The following is a 26,178-nucleotide window of genomic DNA, read 5'->3' on the forward strand; positions in this document are numbered from 1 at the left end:
TGGTGCAAAACGCGCTCGATAGCAGGCTTCGATTTTTTTCCACTGAATCATGTCCCACATCTTTGGCACTTGTCTGGCTTGTGTTTATGCTTGGAATGCTGATTGGTCTGAATCAGAGACTTTTGAGTAGTTAGCGTCTCGTGATATGTTAAACCAACCTTGGATGTTAATCTTTCTGCTCTGATGAAATACTTCATCTGCCAACTGTAGCATGGTTTTGCCGACATGCTAACTATTAACTTTCATGTGAAGTATTCATTTGAATGTTGAAGCAATTGGTGATGATTTCCTGTTAACTGTTGCTATTTTACATTGCAGCTGTGTATTGTGACTATTATAACAGACCCGATGAATGCAGCTGGCACTATCAGCCATGTGGAACATTGACAGCAAAAACATGCAGTGACCATACTGTCCGCAAAAAGCTCTCTGCTGTTCTTGAAGGTTGTATTATTTAATAAATCTGCCATAGTTTAGGTATGCCAGAAGGCATTTCTCTATTAGTTTTCTGTCTATGTATTTTAATACGGAGCAGGTGGCAAGTACATTTTTTGATGACTACTAACGATCACATTCGATGTTCAGTCATCTGCGTCAAGATTTCCATTTCAGTTTCTTCTTGTGCTTGTCATAAAGTCAGATTAGCATTAGGAGATGGAGGATTACATACAGCATTTACCTCAACGGCCCAGGGCTAGTGAGTCAAAACATCATTCCTGATCCTTACCCGCTGGGTGATTGCCTTGGGCATGTGTGTGACACTGCTATGGCACTACTTACCAGCCAATCACTACTTGACCTGACTTGCATGTACTTGCATGTAGCATGACCAATGTAAGAGTGGCAGGTTCCCAGTTTCCTGAGTGAACCAGTTAGGTTCTGCTTAAAAAAAAACACGTGTGTGAAAGGCAGGTGACGATAGAATCCAACTCAACTGTGATGTCTCCTCACTCTGAAAAAGACTGTCAATATGCAATGCCGAGAATTAAAGACGAATATTCTCTTTGGGGAGGGATAACTGGGAGATGCCAGTGCAAAATTATCTCAGTAAACAGGAAGGAAGAAAGTTTAAAACAAATAATCTGCAATAATTGTGCTTGAAATACAATTTAGTGAAGGTATGCACAAAGATTGAGGTTAGCTAGAACTAATGAGATATTGGGCTGGATTTTGCGGACCCCTAGCAGGGCATATTTTTAATGGGGACATGTGTGAAATGCAAGGGATGCTTAGCCCACTATCTTCATGCATACCCCCAAGATAGATAGTTTTTTGAAGAATAAAGGGATTAAGGGTTATGGTGTTCGGGCCGGAAAGTGGAGCTGAGTCCACAAAAGATCAGCCATGATCTAATTGAATGGCGGAGCAGGCTCGAGGGGCCAGATGGCCTACTCCTGCTCCTAGTTATTATGATCTTATGTTCTTATGTCTCCCATAATATGGTAGATGGGTAGCCTGTCGATCATATTTAAATAAATAATTGCTGGTCAATTGATTTTCTTACCAAAACAATTGACAGGGGTAATCTGCTGCTGACACAATAAAATCGTTGGCATGGACAGAACGTTTTTGAGGTCAGGTTGTGAAAGGGAGGCAAATCATATGCATCAGGGGTATGCCCAACCAAGATGTCACACCCCACCCCCTCATTCCTCACTGCCTGCACGCCAAAATTCGTCTCCCTCCGTGCGATTTCTCCCCACTCTAAAAACCTAGGATTAGCCGTCAGCTCTACCGCAGCCATCCCTCTTCTTTTTTCATCCTTGCAGTCCCAGCAGTGCCAACTACTGAGCTCTGGCACTGCTGAAACTGCTGGAGCTGCTGGGCAATCACATTTGCAGGCAGCTCTCAGGGGCGGGACTGAGCGGCGGCAGAAGTCCCATTCTCCTACTGAAGGGTGGCAGCCCCAAGCTCACCTAGTTTTGCCTGCTGCCAGTGGTGGGATGGACCTCTTTCTCGTGCACTGGCTGCTGGCTGACTTTCCTTCTGGGGTGCGCGAGCATTCTCTTATCCTGTAAAATCCAGTCCATTCATTTTATTTAGTTACCTGTAGGAATTTGTGGCACTGGATATAAACATTGTTCAACAATTTTATTGACGGACACAAGTGATAAATCAGAGGAGATAAATTATGACTTTTCATGTAAGGATAAAAAAGACACATCAATGTTCCAGAACAAAACACATTGTAAGAACTAATTTTTGTTAAAGTAATCTAGGTCAGGAGCATCTTGTTCATTTGCATTCCAGCTGCAATACTGGCATTTTCCTGACAATGCCGAAATTTGCAGTTATGCCTCGTCTCCAGAAAAGCAGGACAAATCCAATCCAGCCAATTACTACTCCATCAGTCAACTTACTACCATTGACAGTGCCATCAAGCGCACTTACACAGCAATGACCTACTTACTGATGTTCAGTTTGTGTTCTGTCAGGGCTATTCGACTTCAGTCCTTTTAGAGCCTTGGTCCAAACATGGACAAAAGAGCTAAACTCCAGAGTCAAGGTGAGAGTGACTGCTCTTGACAACAAGGCAACCTTTGACTGAATGTAGCCCTAGCATAACTCCAAAAACAGCATTCACAGTGCTGAAAATTTCAGGTTTTCTATTTTTATTCCATTAGTCCAATAAAAATTAGATTTATTTTCTGGGGATTTGAAATTCATATTTTAAGGGATTGTGTGACGCATCTGCACGAGTTAAATTATGCACACAATTTACATTGCCCAGTTGTATTTACTTTTTCCCCTCTTTTTTACATTAAAAAAATTCCAGTTAGGGGGCAATTTAGCGTGGCCAATCTACTTACCCTGGACATCTTTGGGTTGTGGAGGTGAGACCCACGCAGACCCGGAGAGAATGTGCAAACTCCACACGCACAGTGACCTGGGGCCAGGATTAAACCCGGGTCTTTGGTGCCATGAGGCAGCAGTGCTAACCACTGCATCACCGTGCAGCCGCTCCCAGTAGTGTTTACATAGTTTATTTATTTTGCTGCGTTTCAAATAATGAATTATTAAGAGAAAAATGGAGATAGACAAAATAGGAACGACATTCCAGACGCACCATGAATAGGATTATTTAGTGTTATATAATTATAAGAAAAAACTATGATAATAGATAAAGATAAACACCTCACACTAATGTTCACATTTTTTTCCAATAATTAGGATGCTATCCAAAATGTCCGGCGAATGCTCCTTATCTGGATGAAAATAGAATGAAATGTGTCCGCCTAGATAATTGTACCTGTTATTACAATGGCAAAATATATCAACCAAATCAAAATGTACCTGCCTGCGGAGACTGGTAAATTATCTAAAATATTTATTTTTAATGTTAGTTATTACTACTAATGGGTCAGGAAAACAATGGTGTGCCGAATCTTCCTGTCTCCAAATCATCGGTTACCAAATGTACAATCAAAGTTGGCCGCCGGCGAGATTCTCCGTTTTGCCGGTGCCCGGGGATTTCCCGATGGCGTGGGGCTACCCACAATGAGAAACCCCATTGACCGGCCGGCGTAATGGAGAATCCCGCCAGTGGATCGAGGCAGAAATGTGGCACAGCGGGGCGTAGAATCCAGCCCCTGATGTGTGGGCCCACATGGGAATTGTCCAGGAAGTTTAACCCTCCAATGGGCAATTTCCCTGCTCCCTGAATGAGTCCGGGAACAGAGAATCCCAAGAGCCGGAGGATTCCAGCCCAGATCTGATCCAAAATATTAGGGTAGAGATTTGTATTGAGCAGTGGAGCAGGATGGATGACAGACGATTAGCAACCAGCTTTACACAGTGTCTAATGTTCAGTACCCATAACAGTCAATGGAATCAAATGCACACACCACATAGAATCATAGCGTTTACAGTGCAGAAGGAGGCCATACAGCCCATCGAGTCTGCACTGACCCACCTACTTAAGCCCACGCCGATCCCCATATCCCAGTAACCCCACCTAACCTTTTGGACACGAAGGGGCAATTTAGCATGGCCAATTCACCTAATCTGCACATCCTTGGACTGTGAGAGAAAACCAGAACACCCGGAGCAAACCAACGCAGACACGGTGAGAAAGTGCAAACTCCACACAGTCACCCGAGATCAGAATTGATCCCGGTTCCCTGGAGCTGCGAGGCAGCATTGCTAACCACTGTGCCAGATGCAATGAACTTCTACGTCTTTCTGCCAAATATCATGTCACTTTAAAACAAAATCCTAGAGATGACTGATTCAGTGGGTGTCTCTTTGGTCGGAATTCTCCAGTCGTTAGGAATCTCTTTTCCTGGCGGTGCACAATCCTGCCTGTGGATTTCCCGGCGGCGTAGGGCAGCTTCAGTTGGAAATCCCATTTACAAGCGTTGTGAGTATAGGATCTCGTCTTTAGCGAACAGCATGCTACGGGAAATCACGTGGCTGGTGTCTGGACAACCTTGCCCTTTGGAATCTAGATTATGGAAAAAGTAAGGAAACAAACATAGCATTTAGTTCAGTTTCTTACAAAGGTAATATGTAACATTTTGGGCTGGATTCTCCAGTTCCCCACCCGCATCCTTCTCGATGACGCACTGTTTGGTGGATTCTATACCACCGTTTGTCAATGACATTTCCCATTGAAAACACCTCACACCGCCAGGAAACCCACGAGTGCGGTGCGCTGCTGGTGGGAAAGTGAACGTAATGGCCGGAGAATTTTGGGCATTTTTTATTGCTGTTTGGTTCTTTCAATTATTTTACATCTTGAACATCCTTTTATTCAGATGTTATGATTTTACAATTAGTATGTTTTGATGTACTTGACCAAAATTTGAGACCTCTATTTATTATCAACAATTATTCCAAATGTGGATGGTTAAATTCATTCGGGATTCTGACCAGGATGTAGTTTCATGATAAACATTGCTAAGTTGCCTAATTTGGTCCCATTATTTTGAATGCAAGTTCTTAAGCATTTCACATTTTCAACATGAATTTAATTACACATCTAAATTTATGAATAGAATAACACATCCTTTGATTGACTCAAAAATGCCCAATTTCAAGTTTTAATGTACTTCAAAAAAAAAATCAGCACCAAAGTATTGGCACTCTTAAATAGATTTGAAATACTGGTGGGACGATATGAAAATATCCCTCAATGATAATAAATCAGTAGTCTGTTTCATGTTGTGCCTGTTTTCTTTGCTTGACTGAAGTCAATATAAATGAAAATCAGGAAAGTATTAAGATGGGCAAATGGCCAAACACCATTTTCACATTGAATGGCAACTTCATTTAAAAGGATGTGTTATTGATTAAGTGACTGACTGTGTCTTTATTAAGGAAATCAAAATGTTTAAAAGAAGGTGATTCAATCACTTGTGACTATTTGAAAACTGTTCCACTTTTGGTTGGTGGGAATAAAGACAGTGCCAGATGTTAGAAAAAGAGGAACATAAAGAGAAGCTTCAACTGCCAATTCCTCTCCTTTGTTGCCTTTCCAGAGTGATGCTAATATTATTCTATCCTCATAAACCTTCACCTGCTTTGGTGTTACATTCGTTAGAATACTAATGAAACTGTTGTAAAGAATAATTCAAAGTACATACATGGTATCTATCCATGTAGTGCAATTTTTTAAGGTTATTTTTAATATTTACAATGTCAGATGAAAGCAAATATTTTCTTACAAGTGTGGAAATTTTCATAACTTTTGGAGAGAGGGGAGATATCAAAAAAGTTGTATTTTTTCATCACTAGAATGTGTCAGTACAGCTCTGGACCTTTACTTCTCCCTGTTCTACAAATGTATCAATCTCTAACAAGGACTTGTAGTGTAATAGTGTATATAAAGACTAAGGGTTTAAAAAAAACTCATTTTTCTAAAATAAATCATCTGAACATTTAATGTTTTACAGCACATGCATTGAAGGAAAAGTCATCTGTGGTAAGTAAACTTTTTTTTCAGTAAGTCAGACACCATGGTAAATAACAATAAAGGCAAATACTGGAATCAGTCACTGTGCGTGAAGACTTTTCACATCTGTTTAACAATGGGAGGAATTGTATGCCCTATCCTGTGCAGGTCAGAGTTATGCTACAGTTGGACTGTTCTGGGAAGTGGCTAATTAACAAACCACCTTAGCATTTGCCGTTGATTAAGAACTTCCAGTGGGTTCTCAGGACAGGAGGCCCAGTATGAGAACCTATAGCACAAGTAGTATAGCAACACCACCAGGCAAGTTAGTCATGTGACAGAAGGAAACATGACTTCTGTGGAACTCTTGCCTTTTTTGAAATTATGGCGCTTAAATCAAGCAAACAGTAGAGTGACAAATATCCAATTTTATTATGGATGCAAACTTAATGGGAATACATATTAAGTGCAGTTTTGTAACTGATGCCAAAGTGAGTATGTGAGCTGAAGACATTCTCAAGGGATGCTGACCCCGTTATTATCACAAAATTGCAATGGTGCAGCGGCTTCAAGTAATTATGGTAGTGTTTTGAAACATTAATCGCAAAAGCTGAGGAGGTTACATACCTCACCTCCTCTACTGCATCCTGTAAATTATGAGCCTCATTCCTAAAAATGAAACTGCTGCTGATGGTGATACTCAAAATTAGAAAATGTGATTGCCATGTAAGGAACTAAAATAACTTCTCTTCTTCTACAGAGCCAACTACAATTCCAACCACAACTCCAACCACAACTCCAACCACAACTTCAACCACAACACCAACCACAACTCCAACCACAACTCCAACCACAACTTCAATCACAACTTCAACCACAACTTCAACCACAACTCCAACCACAACTCCAACCACAACTTCAATCACAACTTCAATCACAACTCCAACCACAACTCCAACCACAACACCAACCACAACTCCAACCACAACTTCAACCACAACTCCAACCACAACTCCAACCACAACTTCAATCACAACTCCAACCACAACTCCAACCACAACTCCAATCATCACTTCAACAGGTGAATATCATTCTTTGCTATTACATGTGGATTTGTAAAAATAGCTACAAGTTATAATTCTGTTTCAAGTTTTAGTTATTTTTTAATTATAAATTTAGAGTACCCAATTCTTTTTTTCCCAATTAAAGGGCAATTTAGCATGGCCAATTCACCTACCAGGCTCATCTTTGGGTGAGACCCATGCTAACATGGGGAGAATGTGCAAACTCCACATGGATAGTGACCTGGAGTCGGGATCGACCCCCGAGTCCTCGGTGTCATGAGGCAGCAGTGCCACCCACTGAGCCACCAGTTCTTATACATGCCAAGAATTTGAAGTAAAATTTTGCCACATTATGAAGGAAGAACATAGCACTTCAACAAATCATAAGGAGGATGTGATAGAGTTACCATTGGAAGCAAATGTACAAAAAAAAAAATTCCTGACATGAATGGGCCGAGAAGTACCAAGGTCACCAGGACAAGATAGCGTGAATCCCAGGATATTGAATGACATTGGGAAGGTGACAGAGGAGGAAGTATAAAACTTGTCCAAACAAAAACTGAATTTGGACTGCAGAATACCACCAGAACAGTGACTGGTGGGGAGACAACTGAGCAGCTTGCTCAGCCAATTCAGAAGGCACTTAAGAGTCAAACACATTTGCTGTGACTCTGGAGTCACATGTAGGCCAGATCAGATAAAGACAGTAAATTTCCTTCCCCAAAGAACTTACAGGACCAGATGGGGTTTTACAATAACCTGTGATAATTTCACGGTTTCCATTTTCCTGAACTTAATGTTCAAATAGCATTTGAATGATGCATGCTCTGGAGGGGAAATTGAGCACAGATCTTTTCCACCAGACTTTTTTTGCCAGACTCTCCAGGATGTGTGCACCTGCAGCCAACTTTACCTGCAGATTCCCATTGCCATTGGCTTCTAGACTGCACATTTGAGCTGATTTAAGCCTGAAACAGGCAGCTGTGCTGCATATCCGGCGATCTGGCAGTGCCGGAGTATCAATGGGACAGTTGAGGTACCCATTCTTCTCTGTTGCTTTCAACAGTTGCCATCCATTTTACAGAAAGACATAGTCAATTGGCAATTTTAAATCCCAAATGTGTTCCCACACCTTAGTATTAACTTACACAAGCACCCCCCCCCCCCCCCCCCATCCCCCATCCCTCCACCCTGCTGTGACAGGGCCATACAATTAAGCCCCTGGTCTCTGAGATTTAAGTATATGGGAAGCAATTGGAAAAGTACAGTTGAGGCAGCGCAGCCATGTTATATGGTCGAGTAGGCTCAAGGAGGCACATTGCCCTCCAGCTTCTTTTCGTTACGTTCTTATGTTTGGAAATGTACATGTTCTGTATTGCTATTTTGTTTGCAACCAGTTCCTGATGATGTTTGTGCCTTCCAAAAGAAATTGTAATTAATATAAGTTGATAGCTTTTAATGGCACAAGCTTTGCAGTAAACACAAGAAGACAGTTTTTTTTCCTGATGGCCTCAGTAACTACTTCAGCTTTGCACAGATTTTAAATTAGCCCACAGCATGAGCAGTCAATAGTCTATCATCAATGCACTGGATTCAAAAGCTGCAGTGCTAATTTATATATTTGAAAGAAAGTGAAATTGTACTTCTGTAATCTCGTTGCTAAATATGGCTGATACTCAAATCAAAATATATTGTACTGATCTAATGATCTATTGTTATTTTTTTGTTTAGAAAGTACAAGTGTGACAAGTACAACAACTACAACATCCCCAACAACAACATCTGAAACCACAACAACTGAAACCACAACACCCGAAACCACATCTGTAACCACAACACCCGAAACCACAACACCCGAAACCACAACACCCGAAACCACAACATCTGTAACCACAACATCCCCAACCACAACATCTGTAACCACAACACCCGAAACCACAACACCCGAAACCACAACACCCGAAACCACAACATCTGTAACCACAACATCCCCAACCACAACATCTGTAACCACAACACCCGAAACCACAACACCCGAAACCACAACACCCGAAACCACAACACCCGAAACCACAACATCTGTAACCACAACATCCCCAACCACAACATCTGTAACCACAACACCCGAAACCACAACACCCGAAACCACAACACCCGAAACCACAACATCTGAAACTACAACATCCCCAACCACAACATCTGTAACTACAACACCCGAAACCACCACACCCGAAACCACAACACCCGAAACCACAACATCTGTAACCACACCATCCCCAACCACAACATCTGTAATCACAACACCCAAAACCACAACACCCGAAACCACAACACCCGAAACCACAACATCTGTAACCACAACATCCCCAACCACAACATCTGTAACCACAACACCCGAAACCACCACACCCGAAACCACAACATCCCCAACCACAACATCTGTAACCACAACATCCCCAACCACAACACCCGAAACCACAACATCTGTAACCACAACATCCCCAACCACAACATCTGTAATCACAACACCCGAAACCACCACACCCGAAACCACAACACCCGAACCCACAACATCTGTAACCACACCATCCCCAACCACAACATCTGTAATCACAACACCCGAAACCACAACACCCGAAACCACAACACCCGAAACCACAACATCTGTAACCACAACATCCCCAACCACAACATCTGTAACCACAACACCCGAAACCACCACACCCGAAACCACAACATCCCCAACCACAACATCTGTAACCACAACATCCCCAACCACAACACCCGAAACCACAACATCTGTAACCACACCATCCCCAACCACAACATCTGTAATCACAACACCCGAAACCACAACACCCGAAACCACAACACCCGAAACCACAACACCCGAAACTACAACATCTGTAACCACAACATCCCCAACCACAACATCTGTAACCACAACACCCGAAACCACCACACCCGAAACCACAACACCCGAAACCACAACATCTGAAACCACAACACCTGAAACCACAACATCTGTAACCACAACATCTGAAACCACAACACCTGAAACCACAACATCTGTAACCACAACATCCCCAACCACAACATCTGAAACCACAACATCTGAAACCACAACACCCGAAACCACAACACCCGAAACCACAACATCTGTAACCACAACATCTGTAACCACAACACCCGAAACCACAACATCCCCAACCACAACATCTGTAACCACAACACCCGAAACCACAACACCCGAAACCACAACTACGACCACTTCAACCACAACATGTAAGTGTGGGGCAAAGGGTGGTGAATGTGGTGGTGGGGGGGGGGGGGGGGGGGGGGGGGGGGGCAGAATTGTGGACAGCTGGGGTATTGTGATGACTGTGGTGTTGATTTTTTTTTGAGGCGCCTGGAAAAGCTTTCCTGCTCCATTGAAAATGGAAGCAATCGAATTGTGACTGGTGATCACTTTGACCATTTCCAACCAAAAATGACATTCAGAGTCCTGTCTGCATTTTGAAATATGCCTGCACATGATTGCCCCATGAAATGAAATCATTTCAGAACCATTTCAGAAATAATGGAAGTGACTTAATTAGTTGTAATGCACTTTGCAGATGTCTCAAGGTTATGAAAGCATTGTAAATTCCAATTCCATTTTTCTTTCCTTATTTTGCATTTATATAAGCCGATAAATGTTTCTCTTTTTTATTTCGCAGTGGAGCCTTGTCTGGGTTATTGGTCAGAATGGAGCAATAGAAATACACCAAATATAACAGCCAGAGGAGATCATGAATCACCAGAGAACCTATGTCGTTCCACTGATACATTTAATAACATTCATTGCGAAGCTGTTAAAAAGCCCAATCGGCCAATCTCAGAAACAACTGACAGGGTGACATGTGATTCACAAGGACTCAAATGCACCCCACCACCTTCCGATATTAGTCCCATGTGTCTTGACTACAGAATTAGAGTATGTTGTGTAATAGTCAGCACAACCACCCCCACCTCCACCATCACCCCCACCTCCACCATCACCCCCACAACCACCTCCACAACTACCTCCACAACCACCCCCACAACCACCATCACAACCACCCCCACAACCACCCCCACAACCACCTCCACCTCCACTGTCACCCCCACAACCACCTCCACCTCCACTGTCACCCCCACAACCACCTCCACCTCCACTGTCACCCCCACAACCACCTCCACCTCCACTGTCACCCCCACAACCACCTCCACCTCCACAACCACCCCCACAACCACCCCCACAACCACCATCACAACCACCCCCACAACCACCCCCACAACCACCATCACAACCACCCCCACAACCACCCCCACAACAACCCCCACAACCACAACCACCTCCACTGTCACCCCCACAACCACCTCCACAACCACCCCCACAACCACCTCCACCGTCACCCCCGTAACCACCTCCACCCCTACTATCTCTTCCACAACCACTTCTACAATCATCACGACAGCTTGCTCGGTAAGAATTTTTAAATAAAACATATGTTGTAATAGCTTTGAATACATTGCTCTTCTTAAAAAAGGGACTTCATAATTTTGCTTCCTCCTCGAAGGAAAAAATATTTCTCCTGCTCAACAAGAATAATACATCACAGCAGTCTGTGATTTACCAGGGAGGGTGGGGGAAATTGGGTCTTAGGAGGGTAAGGTTGGGTAGGAAGAAGGGGGGTCTCCATTTTAGGTGAGCCACCCTTAATCTGCAAAGGGCTGCTGCTGAAGGTCTAACCACTCCCAGCTTCCTTCCCACCCTATGGCGAATGTAGTTTCTAAATTCAGGCTGCCCACTCCCAATTTACTGACCACGATACAGGTTTTATGGTGTGGGATGTAGAAGACCACATGGCACTACTCTACACAATGGCAGGGCAGTTATCCCAGGTGTTCTGATCAACGGTTGTTCTTCAGGAATAATTGGCTTGTAAAATGTCTAACTGACTCTTGATTAGCGGGCTAAACACACCCACCTCCCCGCACCCCCTCCCTCCCTTCCATCCGCCACAGATTATGAGTAGATGGGATTGTCATGGGTCAGGTCCTCCCTTGCTTTACATTCCACATGCTGGAAACCACACCCAACAGCAGGGGCATGTATAATGCAGACCCCGGATCTGAGCCCAAAAATCAAGTCTAACACTGTAATGCAGTACTAAGAGAGTGCTATATTGTCAGAGACTATCTTTCTGACGAACTGTTAAATCGAGAACCCATCTGCCTTTTCAGGTGGATATAAAAGATCATATGGCACTGTTTTAAAGAATAACAGGGGAGTTATCCCAGGTACCTTGGCCAATAGTTCCACAACCAACGTAACAAAAGCACATTATCCCCTCGTTAACGCATTGTTCTTGTGGGAGATTGCTGTATTCAAATTAGTTGCCACAATTCCTACATTATATCAGTGACTAGACTTTAAAGGTACTTCAGTAGCTATAAAGTGCTTTGCAATTTCTGGTGCTCATGAAAAGCACCACTTAATTGTAAGTCTTTCTTTCTTTCATTAGCGCCGTGGACCATGGACTGAAAACTGTGCTATAAAAGATTGTGTGGATGGACAAATTGTCACAATAAAACAATGCACACAAGAAAAGCCTACGTGTCCTAATCATTTGAAGCCAATTGAAGTAATAAATGAATGTGGCTGCCAGTCTTGGGAATGTGGATGTTAGTATCTCTTGCCTGATCAAATCACTGCTGAATCATTAGAACTATTTATTGCATTTCCCTCATCACAAAATAACCTTGCAAACCATATTCTGCTTACTTTTTAGGTGAATGCCGTGTATGGGGAGATCCACACTACATAACCTTTAATGGGCTGAATTATAATTTCTTCAAGGATTGCACGTACATTCTTGTTGAAGAACGAGATCCAAAATACAACTTCACGGTTCAAGTGGATAATTACCTGTGCATTCCTTCCTATCCTTTTTCTTGTCCAAAAGCACTAAATATCTTTTATAAAGGCATTCGGATGACTATTTCAACTAATGCAGCCTTTGAGGTAGGTATTTTGCAGTTAATATTTTACTGACACTGTCCAACATCTGCTTACGTAAAATTAACTGGCCAAATAATCAACTAGTTCCACATATCAGTGGAACGTTTAAAGAACAATGACTGATTGAATCCAAATTTATATATAGAGATCCTACAATGCAGAAGAACGCCATTCGGCCCATCGAGTTTGCACCGACCCTCTGAAAGAGCATTCCACCCAAGCCCACTTCCCCACCCTATCCCAATAACCCCTTAACCTAATCTAGACATCTTTGGACACTAAGGGGCAATTGATCATGGCCACTCCACCTAACCGACACATCTTTCGACTTGCACATCTTGGATAGAACATACAGTGCAGAAGGAGCCATTCGGCCCATCGAGGCTGCACCGACCCACTTAAGCCCTCCCGTCCACCATATCCCCGTAACACACTAACCCCTCCTACCCTTTTTGGACACTAAGGGCAACTTATCATTGCCAATCCACCTAACCTGCACGTCTTTGGACCATGGGAGGAAACCAGAGCACCCGGAGGAAACCAGAGCACCCGGAGGAAACCCACGCAGACACGGGGAGAAGGTGCCTACTCTGCACAGACAATGACCCAGCGAGGAATCGAACCTGGGACCCTGGCACTGTGAAGCCACAGTGCTCTCCACTTGTGCTACCATACTGCCCTTGTGTAATGAACTGTTAAAAAATACAGGCCAAACTGTTACTGGTGTGTGCTGCGGCAGTTTGAGTGATGGGGGAACTATAATTGGGTCCCATGGTCTAGACTTTCATCCTGTGATTGGGAACCCAGTGTTAGGAGAACGTTCCAAACCACAACATGCCGGAAATAATCATACAACTCGACTTTTGAAGGAATGGCCAATTTATGGCTGTGGGTATACTGGATGCCCAATTAAGATAATGGGGTGGGTTTCTGACACTGCAGGATCAAGAGGAGGCCATCAAGCACAGAGAGCATTAGCTTGCTGGCACATGTACAGGAGAATGACAGAACCTCTAGGTAGAGGCTTCTCAGCACTTTTAAAATGTTCAGAAATAGAATTGGCTGCCAGGCATCCATTGTATCTGGGGAAACATGTGCCTGAGGAAATGGTGGGATTGTGACTACAGCTGTAGAGGTATTTCCCCATTGGCACCAGGACTGGGGTTTGGGGCACACTTTAAATGTCTCAGAAGGGCTGTCATCTGATCTCTCAAGAGACCAACCACATTCATTGGCTGTATTTCAGCACCAGCAAGGGCCGCCCTTCTGACAGGAAAATTCCATATGGAGCAGCTAAAGCTGCTCTTTGGCCGTATTGCCAAAAAAATAGATATTTCTGTGCTTTGCATTTTGAACGCATCAGCACAATTCACAAGAAAACATCAATGTCAGGGGAAACAAATATTTATAGTGTATGAAAAGAGAGTACTGTGAGGCCTGGATGGAGTGGATGCTTCCACAAGTAGAAAAACTAGAACCAGAGAGGGTACAATCTCAGACTAAAGGAACAATCCTTTAAAACAGATGAGGAGGAATTTCTTCAGCCAGAGGCTGGTGAATCTGTGGAACTCTTTGCCGCAAAAGGCTGTGGAGGCCAAATCACTGAGTGTCCTTAAGACACAGATAGATAGGTTCTTGATTAATAAGGGGATCAGGGGCTATGGGGACAAGGCAGGAGATTGGGGATGAGAAAAATATCAGCCATGATTGAATGGCTGAGCAGACACCATGGGCCGAGTGGCCTAATTGTGCTCCTGTGCGTTATGATCTTATGGTCTTATAAGCCTGTCTGTCTCCACCATCTGTAAAATTCCCTGACAGCATAGAACATAGAACAGTACAGCACAGAACAGGCACTTTGGCCCTCAATGTTGTGCCGAGCCATGATCACCCTACTCAAACCCACGTATCCACCCTATACCCGTAACCCAACAACCCCCCCCTTAACCTTACTTTTATTAGGACACTACGGGCAATTTATCACGGCCAATCCACCTAACCCGCACATCTTTGGACTGTGGGAGGAAACCGGAGCACCCGGAGGAAACCCACGCACACAGGGGGAGGACGTGCAGACTCCACACAGACAGTGACCCAGCCGGGAATCAAACCTGGGACCCTGGAGCTGTGAAGCATTTATGCTAACCACCATGCTACCCTGCTGCCCCCTAACATGGTCAGAACATGGTCAGGGAATCAACCAGCCATGGTTCCCTGCAATTTTAACAGCACCCCTGCCTCATTTCTGCAGCATGTGGGCCTGGTACAATTCTCACCAGTAACTCTGTTCCTTTCTCCACAGACGATACCTGCCACGCTGAGTATTTCCAGCATTTTCAAATTCTGTTTCAAATCTCCAGCACCCGCAGTATTGTGCTTTTGTTATAGATAACAATGTCCAAATTTACTTTCTAGACGTGACAGACTGCTTGCTCATTCGGGATGGTTTCAATAAAACTGTGTTTTAAATATTACAGCTCACAGTTGATGGAAGTCAAAAAGAAATCCCCCACACAGTAGGTGACATAAGTGTCACTCAACAGAACTACTGGTCTGTGCATATTTATTTCAGTGAAATTAAAACAACTATCGTTGCTTCTCGCAACAACTTTAAAATCATGGTGGCAGAAAGGTTCTTCTACAATAATACACAAGGACAGTGTGGTACGTGATTTCACATTTTCATGTTATGTTGTTTGCCATATTTATGTCTCGTTGCAGAGTAAAGATGCGGGTGGCTTGATATTGCTCATGCAACTAGGGCAAATGTTTTATGTTTTTTGTCTCAGGCTCTTGCACCAACACTTCCACTGATGACTGCATGAGACCCGATGGAAAAATAGAGCCCTCCGATTGCTGCCATCAAACAGCGCTTGACTGGAAGGTTGATGACCCCAATAAGCCCCATTGTAATTCAGCACCTCAAAATCAGTCCTGTGTACCGGAAATTAAACCGACTTGTCCTCCCGACGTACTTGAGGCACCTGTGTGCGACGTCATTTCAGAGACGTATGTAAAACCTTAAATTCTAACTTAATAATAGTAATCTTTTATTGGCACAAGTATGAAGTTACTGTGAAAAGCCCCTAGTTGCCACATTCCGGCGCCTGTTCGGGTAAGCTAGTACGGGAATTGAACCTGCGCTGCTGGCCTTGTTCTGCATTACAAACCAGCTGTCTAGCTCACTGAGCTAAACCAGCTCTAGATACATTTTGAAATAATTTTCAAATGTCTACGGGCTGTCTGTACTTCTGGAGCTGGGATTCTGAGGCCAGGAGCATTTTCAGGTCATGACTCCCTTGCTGGGACCTGGCAGGATTTGTAATGAGCAGGCCGGTTGGTGGCCTTGGTGTGAATGCTGACCATCCAAGTAGAAACGGCATGAGGGTGTTTGAGATGGGAGGCAATATACGGGAGTTTCTCCAAAACCGTGAGACAATAGCAGCGCCATTGCACTGGCTGTCAATGCAGACAGGCGAGAGCGTGGGCACCTCGAGATGGAGGAGCTCACTGAAAAGCCTGAGAATTTCTTTTAAAATTCCAAAATGCCACAGCTTCCAGGTCTGCATTGTGAATCCCTTCAGCGGCTCTATGGTTATGTTGGGCAGTGGGGATGTGTCTCCTAACTGGACAGACACTCTCTTTCCCTTTCCCCATTCAAGGTCTGCCTACTCTCTGGGGGGAGTTATGGGGGGGGGGGGGCACCTCAATTTCTCAGGCACATTTCAATTGGGGGACTTGCATGCCAAATGGAAAATTCCTGCCAGTGCCTGTAGAGTGGAATTAAACTGCTAGTTAATTGGCCTCAGAGACTACTCCCTCTTTGTGGGCAGGTGGCCATTACCAACCTCAGAACACCCCAATCCTGATTGAAAATGGCCTGGTGAGAGATGGGAGACAGGCCTGTTGGCTGGCAGGATTAAATCATGGAGTTACCCACCTCAGATTCCACCTCCTCAGCCATCAGATGATTAGGGTGTGATGCTTGCTGAAAGAACAGGAGGACGTCTTGTGATGCCCATGGAGTAAAGTAACATGCACCCTTCATGGGCACCAGGGGCGGGATTCTCCGACCCGGCCGGGGGGGGGGGGGGGGGGGGGGGGCCGGAGAATCGGCGGGGGCGGGAATCGCGCCGTGCCGGTCGGTCCCCCCCCCCCCCCCCCCCCACCCCCCGGCCGATTCTCCGGCCCACGATGGGCCGAAGTCACGCTGCTGTAATGACGATCCGTAGGTGCCCCTACGGTGGCCTGGCCCACGATCGGGGCCCTCCGATCTGCGGGCAGGCCTGTGCCATGGGGGCACTCTTTCCCTTTCGCGTCGGCCATAGACTCCGCCATGCGCAGACTTCCGTCGGCCGGCGGAATTCCTTCGGCTCCCTTCGGCTTTAATGTTTTGCAAAAATAACTAACCACATTTGCCTTCATAACAGACACTGCCCTTTAGAAGAAATTCACTGCTTTGTAAATCCAAATGTTCTTATTATAGAGTTGTAGAGAAAATGAGAGCTAGTGATGGCTTAGCTCAACCTGTTCTTCTCTTCCATGCCTAATGGAACATGAGGCAATGTATTTATTGCACCTTTATACAACTAGCAGGTTGCTCTCTGGGGTTGTTTCTGTAAAATAAAAGCTCCCATTAACTTGGATAGGCAATCTGCCTAACTCGCTCTACTTGGAAACCCAGTTGTGATGTTGTGGTTTGAAAGGGGGGGCGGAGGAGAGAACCGCCATCGCATCAGATGGAACGAACCAAATAAACTGTTGTTTTAGGCATCACATTGGTGATTAGGATTAACTAAAAATAGAACTTGAGATTTCAGAATATATTGTAGAAGGTCATGAGGCTTTTCTTCAGAGTTTTTTTTGTTCCCCCCACAGACCATTCGAAAACTGTAGCACCAGTGTGCTTGAGCCTTACAGTAAAAGCTGTAGAGAGGACTACTGCCTAACCAAATCTATAGAACTGACCTGTGAAAATGTAGAAGCTGCTGCTGACAGCTGCAGAGAAGACACATGTGTTGACTGGAGGTCTTCTACAGATCAATGTCGTAAGTACTCTGCATTGAGAAAGTAGTTAAATAGAGCATTATTAAGAAAAATATATATTCGGTTTTGATTCAGTCAATAGCTTATTTTTTTAAATGTGAGAATTTGGGGACAATTTTTATAGCGTGTGGGTTTTGAGTGAGTTGTGTTGGTGGGAAGAATGGAGCAAATTGCTCGCCCAGATTTTCAGCCTGAGGCATGTTAATGCCTGGGTTCCAGTAAGCAGCTTGAAATAGGCAGAAAGCAACAACTGCCTGGTTGATAAGGAGAAGTTCAGTCAGAGAAAATGTATGGATGTGCGATCAGCTTTTCCTGTTGGCCAGCTGAAGCTCGCTAGCAAGTATTCATTCTAAGTGCACTGCAGGTGCCCAGAAACAGCCTGCTGAACGCACCATTCAGCAGATTTTAACTCAAATCCACTGAATCGCTCACAGATAACATATCCTTCTTGAGTCAGCAGCTGCTAGGATGATTCTTAAAACATTGCCTACGCTGTTTGGATGGTCAAACAACAGTTCGGGGAGATTGTAGGATGGATAGAGAGAGAGAGATAGTATCCAGTAAAGTCCTCCTTCTTATGCTCTCTGGCTTGGGAAAAAAAGCAATTCTTCAAAAACATTAAAACAGGTTAGCTGACACACCACATAATTCCCTCCCACCATCTGACCAGTGACCCAAACAAGGTCAGCAAGTTGAGTCCAGGCCCTTGGTTTAGACATTATTCGATTATGGCTGGGAGTTTTCCTTTCTCAGCTAGGCTCCATTGCCTAAAATAATTTTGTCTACTGGCATGGAGCACCTCCAGTTAAAGGTGCAGGTGATTGTCTGAAAGTTTTGTGAATGGGTCGGGAGATGTGGTCATTCACATTCCTCGAAGGTGATTATCTTTAATGGATTCTTCTAGACAGCCTGACTCCATTTTAAGGTTTTGGAATTTTAACGGTAGCATTATGCATATGTTTGCCCCCCCACCCAACCCCCCCCCCACCCACCACACCCCCGCCCACACTCCCACTCCCACCCCACTAAGAAGCTGTTGTGTTGAGTCACTGAATTGCTGTTGTTCAGTCTTTTAAAACTCAACCAGTGATTTCAGCCCACTAAGTAAATGAAACCAATGTTAAAATAAGGCATGACTTTCTCACAATACCCCATCTCAAGGTTCACCTTCTCCACTGCCGGCCGTCGTGTCGGATCTGGAAATGGCAATGCCAGTATCTTCTATGGTGTCTGCAGAATGGCAGGATGAACATAGAGTTGTTTGTCTCCTTCCTGTAGGAAGGGTGGAAAAGGATAAAGATGTAACGGGACAAGGCATGCAACCAATAATTGGCTTCTCCTTGCTCCATCTCCCTGACTAATGATTTTTTGCTTTGTCCATCTCCTGTGCTAGGAGGCCCAAATCACTCTCCACGGCTCTTCTGGTATTTCATGTGCCCAAACTATTTCATTAGTCTCCTACAAAAGTTGTTAAGTTCTGAAAGGGCAGCACAGTGGTTAGCACAGTTGCTTCAGGGTGCCAGGTTCGATTCCCGGCTTGGGTCACTGTCTGTGTGGAGTGTGCACATTCTCCCAATGTCTGCGTGGGTTTCCTCCGGGTGCTCCGGTTACCTCTGACAGTCCAAAGATGTGCGGGTTAGGTGGATTGGCCGTGATAAATTGCCCGTAGTGTCCTAATAAAAGTAAGGTTAAGGGGGGGGTTGTTGGGTTACGGGTATAGGGTGGATACGTGGGTTTGAGTAGGGTGATCATGGCTCGGCACAACATTGAGGGCCGAAGTGCCTGTTCTGTGCTGTACTGTTCTATGTTCTATGCTGTCAGGGAATTTTACAGATGGTGGAGACAGACAGGCTTATAAGACCATAAGATCATAACGCACAGGAGCACAATTAGGCCACTCGGCCCATGGTGTCTGCTCAGCCTACACAGGTTAGGTGAATTGGCTATGCTAAAGTGACCTGTGTGTCCAAAAAATGTTAGACTGGGTTATAGGGATAGGTTGGAAGTGTGGGCTTGGGTAGGCACTCTTTCCAAGGGCCGGTGCTGACTTGATGGGCTCAATGGCTTCTTTCTGTACTGTAGATTCTATGATTCTTAAACACAGCTTGTTTTTTCTGTGAATTTTCTCCCGTTGAAGAACATATTATAGTCAAGAAAACTGCATGAGCATATTTTTTTTAATTCTCTGGTCATACTAATAACCTTAATTTCAAAGTTTAGAAATGCCACAGTGGGAGTGTGTGTTAATGTTCGTCTCAGAGGAATTGTATTACTAGTTTCAGTTCATTTAAAATTAGGTCATGTTTTCTTTCATTTCTGATGGTTTCTCTGACTGCTTGTGTATTTTTTGATCACTTTTAATAGCTTTCCCCTGCAATGCAACATTCATTTATAAGCCTTGCGAAAGGAAGGGAGATGATTATTGCGAAAACAAGTAAGTATGATATAGTCTCTTACATGCAATTTCAGTTTGATTAAGTTTTACATATTATCATGTGCCCATTACAAAAGCTTAGCATCAAAAACAACCTATCCCCTCCCCTCATCCATTTGGTCACAGCTGGCAATGGGAATCTCATTTCACCCTGCACAGCTTGCATTTACAGTCCATTTCTTCTGGAGCTCATGAGGATATCAAGAGACTGAGTAGACTAGGGGCGCGATTCTCCGCCCCCCACGCCGGGTGGGAGAATAGCGTGAGGGCCTCCCGACATTTTTCACGCCCTCCCGCTATCCCCCCCCCCCCCACGCCCGACACACGCCACGAATCGCCGCTCGATTTTTACGGCGAGCAGCGATTCTCCGAGGCCGATGGGCCGAGCGGCCGGGCCTTCACGCCCGTTTCAACACGGCAGCAAACACACCTGCTCGCTGCCGTCGTGAAACGGGCACCAGATGCCCGTTTGGGGCATCTGGGGACCCAATTGGTACAGCAGTACCACGGCCGTGCCAAGGGGGGCATAGGCCCACGATCGGTGCCCACCGATCGCAGGCCGTGCGTCCGTAACAGACGCACTCTTTTCCCTCCGCCGCCACGCAAGATCAAGCCACCGCGTTGTCCAACCTGCGCATGTGCAGACGACTTCATCGGCCGTGTCAGCCGGTGTGACGCTTGACGGGCGGCCTTGACGACCGTCGTCAAGGCCACGCCGCCATGACGCACAGGGCCGCGCTCCTAGCCCCGCCCGGGGGGGGGGGGGAAGAATCGGACCCGGAAGTGGGCATGAAGGCTGCCATGGGTCTCAGCCTGTCCCACAGAAGCCTTTACGATTCTCCACATTTGCGGAGAATCTCGCTCCCGGTCTTGGTTTCTCTGTTGCAAGTCTGCCTCACGATCGCTGCCAGCGAGGACGTAAAATTTTGTGCTCAGCCAAACCTGCAATGGGAATGGAGGATCCCATCGGTGTGACGGAACGGAGAATCAAAGGCGAGATCTCACTGAACCATAAAATCCTAAGAATAGATGTTAGGAAAATAATTCTCTGGTTGGGGAGCCTAAAACTAGGGATGAAAGATCCAATTACACCATTTTAAAGAACAGGGAGGAGTTATCCCCAGTGTCCAGGTCAATATTTCTGTCCCTCAATTAATTTCACAAAAACAGATTAGCTCAATCTCAATTGCTAAATGTAAATTGGCTACCACATTTTCTAAATTGCAAGTGGTTACACTTATTCCATTGACTACAAGTGCTTTGAAACTTCTGATGGTCATTAAAGGCCTGTATGCAAGCTTTACTTTTGTTCCCCCTGCAGTCCTAGAAAAAGGGTTAACCATTTAGGGTGGAGATTAAATCACTGCAGGGATTCCTTGGCCCAACTGACTTTAGCTGCTTAATCAATTACCTTCCCTCCATCATAGGATCAGAAGTGAGGATGTTCACTGATGATTGAATAGTGTTCAGTTCAATTCACAGCTTCTCAGAAAATAAAGATATCTATGCCTGCATGGAACAAGACTGGGACAACATTCACACTTAAGCTGATAAGTGGGAAGTAACTTCCATTCCACATGTGGCAGGCAACAAGCACATCCATCAAGAAAACATGTAACCACCTTCCTATAATAAGTACATGGTGGCGAAAGTCCCTTCACCAGAATCCCTTTTATTATCAAAACCAACAGCAGGACACCCAGGTGCATTCCGCTTGCTATCAACACTGGGAGTGCAGAGGATCTGACACTCCCTGTTATATACAAAGAAGAACTTCCCTGATTGGGCCACTAATCAGGGAACTCGTATTCCAATTGGCCAATCTCAAAGCTATTACACTTCCCTTAACATCCAACAGCCTCGCCATCACCAAATGCCTGCTATTAGCATCCTGGGATATAAGGAGAGGTGATACTGTTGACCCCCAAATTCAATTTGATCAGGTATATAAATAACATGGCTTTACAAGATGGTCAGAGATTAGGTTTTCTAAGGTGTTGCCTCACTTTCAGACTCTCTAAAACCTTCACCAACTACAAGACATAAGTCAAGAGTGTGATGGAATGCCTTCACTTGCCTGCATGAGTCCTGCTCTACAAACACTGAAGAAGCTCGTCACCATGCAGGACAAAGCAGCCTACTTGACCTACACTTTAAACATTCACCACTTCCACCACTGGTGCACAGTAGTACCATTTACAAGATGCACCACAGAAACCTCCCCGGAGTTAATCGACAGCAGCTTCTGAACCCACTATTTTCCCCATCTACAAGAACACCACCACCTGCAAGTTCCTCTCTTAGTCATTTACCTGACTTGGAACTATAATGTCACTCCTTCATTTTCACTGCAGCAAAACCCTGGAAATTTCTCCCCAACTCTACAATGGGTGTGTCCACAGCACCCACTGGCTCAAGAAGGCCGTTAACTGCCACCTGCTCAAGGGCCATTAATAGTGGACAATAAACGCTGACCTTGCTAGTGATCCATCCCTTGAATGAACAAGCACAAAAATATAACTTATTATATTAAAACTGCAAATCACAATCAAAGTACAATACCAATTCTTCCAAGCAGTTTTGCATTGGCAACAAATCCAAATAATCATGCCAAGTGTGCAATTTCACTCGGACGTTAGATCAGAAAATTAATACAGTACAAACACTAATCAACAACCACATTTTAGTGAACTCCAATTTAATTTTAAAAAAGCTACCTTGAACAGGTTAACATTTTAATTTGGTCTGAATTTGGGTGGCAAGGTAGCACAATGGTGGGCACTGTTGCTTCAAAGCTCCAGGGTCCCAGATTCGATTCCCGGCTTGGGTCACTGTCTGTGCGGAGTCTGCACGGTCTCCCCCTGTCTGCATGGGTTTCCTCCGGATGCTCTGGTTTCCTCCCACAAGTCCCGAAAGATGTGCTTGTTAGGTGAATTGGACCTTCTGGATTCTCCCCCAGTGTACCTGAACAGGCGCTGGAGTGTGGTGACTATGGGATTATCACAGGAACTTCAGTGCATTGTTAATGAAAGCTTATTTGTGACAATAATAAAGATTTTTTAAAAAAATGAAATTTCCTCAGACGTTCCACAAGAAACCGGATGTAATTCCAGGCTGCACTGGGTCACCACCATTCCTGAGAATTCCTGGTCAACCATGTGAGGACCAAAACCACTACCATGTGTTAGTAGGCTTAATTACAGCAAGAAAGGAGTATGAGAATCCTGCACCCACTTTTCATTAATAGAAGACAGGCAGGTGCCATATAGATGTCTGTGGTAACTCACCAGGTTTACTGCTTTCCCACCAGACACACAACATATGGCAGGATCAGTGCTGGAGCATTATTGCTGGGTTAAGACCTAAAGACATTTATGGCCATTATTGGCTACTCTTTAAAATACTAATGGCCGTATTCTCATTTTTAGTCAGCTGATACCGGGGATGATGTTCGCCTCTTATGAAGAAGGTTGCTTTTGCCCCCCTGGACAGAAGCTATCTGAAGACAAAAAGAATTGTGTTTCTACATGTAAGGTTTTTTTTTTTAGCTCAACTCAATATGCAATCATTTTGACAGTTTTGTGGTCAGATAAAAATAGGAATTCATGAATTTCTTTGATCCCTGTATCACATAAAACCATATAACTGATTAAACTTTTCCTTGTAAACCAGGTTGCCTGGACAATAACGGAACACGGAGAGCGGTAAGTGGTTCGGAATTTGATATTTTCTTGATGCAGAATATATTTAATTAACTTGTCATATTAGAGAGTGGAGTTGTTTCACCATTCCATTGCTTCCGCTGGAACATTAACATTCAGGAGTTTTGATTGGCCACGGAGGATACATTTGGAAAAGAAAACAGACTCAAAGTGAACAGCTGCCTTTTGGAATTGTATCATTTTATTACATTTAACCAGTGTTAACATGTAATATGTTAATGACCGAAAGGTATATCTAGTACGTTAAATGAATTAAATGCAGCAATTGTTTTGATTTTCAAAATGTATTATGTTCCCCCTTTAAGTATCGTTATTGCCCAGATTATTGCTGGAAAAAAGAGATGCTGACGAAGTTTTTTCTTGCACTCATCAGAGCAGACACAACATCAAGTTCCAAAGGGAATAACAATTTATATTGCATTAGAAAAGGGTGCTGATTAGTTGTTAAGTCAGCTCTGATTGGTTGAGACTTCACCATGGTGAATGAGCCAGGGAGTAACTGTTCCCCATGCCTTTGTTTATTCAAAAATGGTGCAAAGTCTGCACATATTCCTTTTGTCCGCAGAAGGCAGTCTCTGCCTCTGAACACATGTAGGGTGTGATTCTCCGGGTGCTGTTCTGCCTGGTCCATGTTTGTATGGACCAGCACTGATTGGCGCCCAGCTGCAGCCTCCCTGGGGAGGCGGAGGAACCACAGGAGGCAACCAGAATATTGTTCCTGGAAATCCGCATGCTTTCTGATGTACCCTGGCTGTAAATTCAGCAGGAGGCTCCGAGAAGATTTGGATGTTAGACTGGGAGTACGAAATGCCAAATACCGGGCGGGATTCTCTAATCCCACAGCAGAGTGTCCACACCGTCGTAAACGCCGTCACGTTTTACGACGGCGTGAACGCGCCGAGCTGAGGACTAATTCTGGCCCCTAAAAGGGGCCTGTACGGCACTGGATTGGTTCACGCCGCTCCAGCTGGCGCTCCCGGCGCGAACTAGGCGCCGCGGGATTCACGCATGCGTCGGCGCCAATGCGCGCATGCGCAGTGGCCTCCTTCAATACGCCAGGCCCAACGCAACATGGCACAGGACTACAGGAGCCGCTGTGTAGGAAAGGAGGCCCCCAGCGAGAGAGGCCGGCCCGCCGTTCGGTTTTCCCCAATTGCGGACCAGGCCACATCGGAGCCCCCACCCCGGGTTCAGACCCCCCCCTCCTCCTCCTCAACAGGCTGCTCGCTGACCCTTCAACGGCGGATTACTGAGAATCGGCAGGCTGGCCGCGTAGAGCGGCCCCCGACCGGCGCCGTGCCAACCACGACGGCGTCAATGGCCCCTATTCTCCGTACTGCGGAGAATCACGCGCCGGCGTCAGGGCGGCCTGGCGCGATTCCCGCCGGTCGCAGGGATTCTCCAGCCCGGCCCCGTGCAGAGAGAATCCCACCCCCCCATTCCATTGGGGCCTCACGGTAGCATGGTGGTTAGCATCAATGCTTCACAGCTCCAGGGTCCCAGGTTCGATTCCCGGCTGGGTCACTGTCTGTGTGGAGTCTGCACGTCCTCCCCGTGTGTGCGTGGGTTTCCTCCGGGTGCTCCGGTTTCCTCCCACAGTCCAAAGATGTGTGGGTTAGGTGGATTGGCCATGCTAAATTGCCCGTAGTGTAAGGTTAATGGGGGGATTGTTGGGTTACGGGTATACGGGTTACGTGGGTTTAAGTAGGGTGATCATTGCTCGGCACAACATCGAGGGCCGAAGGGCCTGTTCTGTGCTGTACTGTTCTATGTTCTATGTTCTAACACAAGATTTTGGCCGGGCCTTGCAAAGTGGAACACCACTCTTGTAAGATCAAAGAAAAGGCAGGTCTTTATACATCAGGGTTCAGTCCAGACAGGATCAGCAGCCACCGTGTCTGATGAGAGCAGGTATTCCAAACGGTGGATATGGGATCAGGATCATTGCCTGGAACTCTGAAGAGCTTCAGTAC

The 26,178-nt window shown here is 45.2% G+C and overlaps 2 protein-coding genes across 2 annotated transcripts in view; both read left to right on the forward strand.

The window, feature by feature from the left end:
• The window catches only part of LOC119973342 (mucin-2-like), a gene marked incomplete at its 3' end in the record, with an annotated part of 57,664 nt that extends 46,539 nt beyond the window's left edge, over window positions 1-11,125 (forward strand). Inside the window, exons 27-32 of the mRNA XM_038811265.1 lie at window positions 319-444; window positions 3,172-3,310; window positions 5,895-5,923; window positions 6,654-6,974; window positions 8,689-10,242; window positions 10,677-11,125. Coding sequence (XP_038667193.1) covers window positions 319-444; window positions 3,172-3,310; window positions 5,895-5,923; window positions 6,654-6,974; window positions 8,689-10,242; window positions 10,677-11,125 — 2,618 coding nt within the window. The remainder of the gene's footprint in view (window positions 1-318; window positions 445-3,171; window positions 3,311-5,894; window positions 5,924-6,653; window positions 6,975-8,688; window positions 10,243-10,676) is intronic.
• Window positions 11,126-11,331: 206 nt separating this feature from the next.
• The window catches only part of LOC119973343 (mucin-5AC-like), a 34,871-nt gene continuing 20,024 nt past the window's right edge, over window positions 11,332-26,178 (forward strand). Inside the window, exons 1-9 of the mRNA XM_038811266.1 lie at window positions 11,332-11,464; window positions 12,507-12,666; window positions 12,774-13,006; window positions 15,481-15,667; window positions 15,793-16,012; window positions 17,882-18,051; window positions 20,414-20,483; window positions 23,912-24,012; window positions 24,156-24,187. Of these exons, the coding sequence (XP_038667194.1) occupies window positions 12,977-13,006; window positions 15,481-15,667; window positions 15,793-16,012; window positions 17,882-18,051; window positions 20,414-20,483; window positions 23,912-24,012; window positions 24,156-24,187 (810 nt within the window). The 5' untranslated portion in view covers window positions 11,332-11,464; window positions 12,507-12,666; window positions 12,774-12,976. The remainder of the gene's footprint in view (window positions 11,465-12,506; window positions 12,667-12,773; window positions 13,007-15,480; window positions 15,668-15,792; window positions 16,013-17,881; window positions 18,052-20,413; window positions 20,484-23,911; window positions 24,013-24,155; window positions 24,188-26,178) is intronic.

The sequence above is a fragment of the Scyliorhinus canicula genome, chromosome 11 (genome assembly GCF_902713615.1).
Source record: "Scyliorhinus canicula chromosome 11, sScyCan1.1, whole genome shotgun sequence".
In the NCBI taxonomy this organism is placed as follows: Eukaryota; Metazoa; Chordata; class Chondrichthyes; order Carcharhiniformes; family Scyliorhinidae; genus Scyliorhinus; species Scyliorhinus canicula.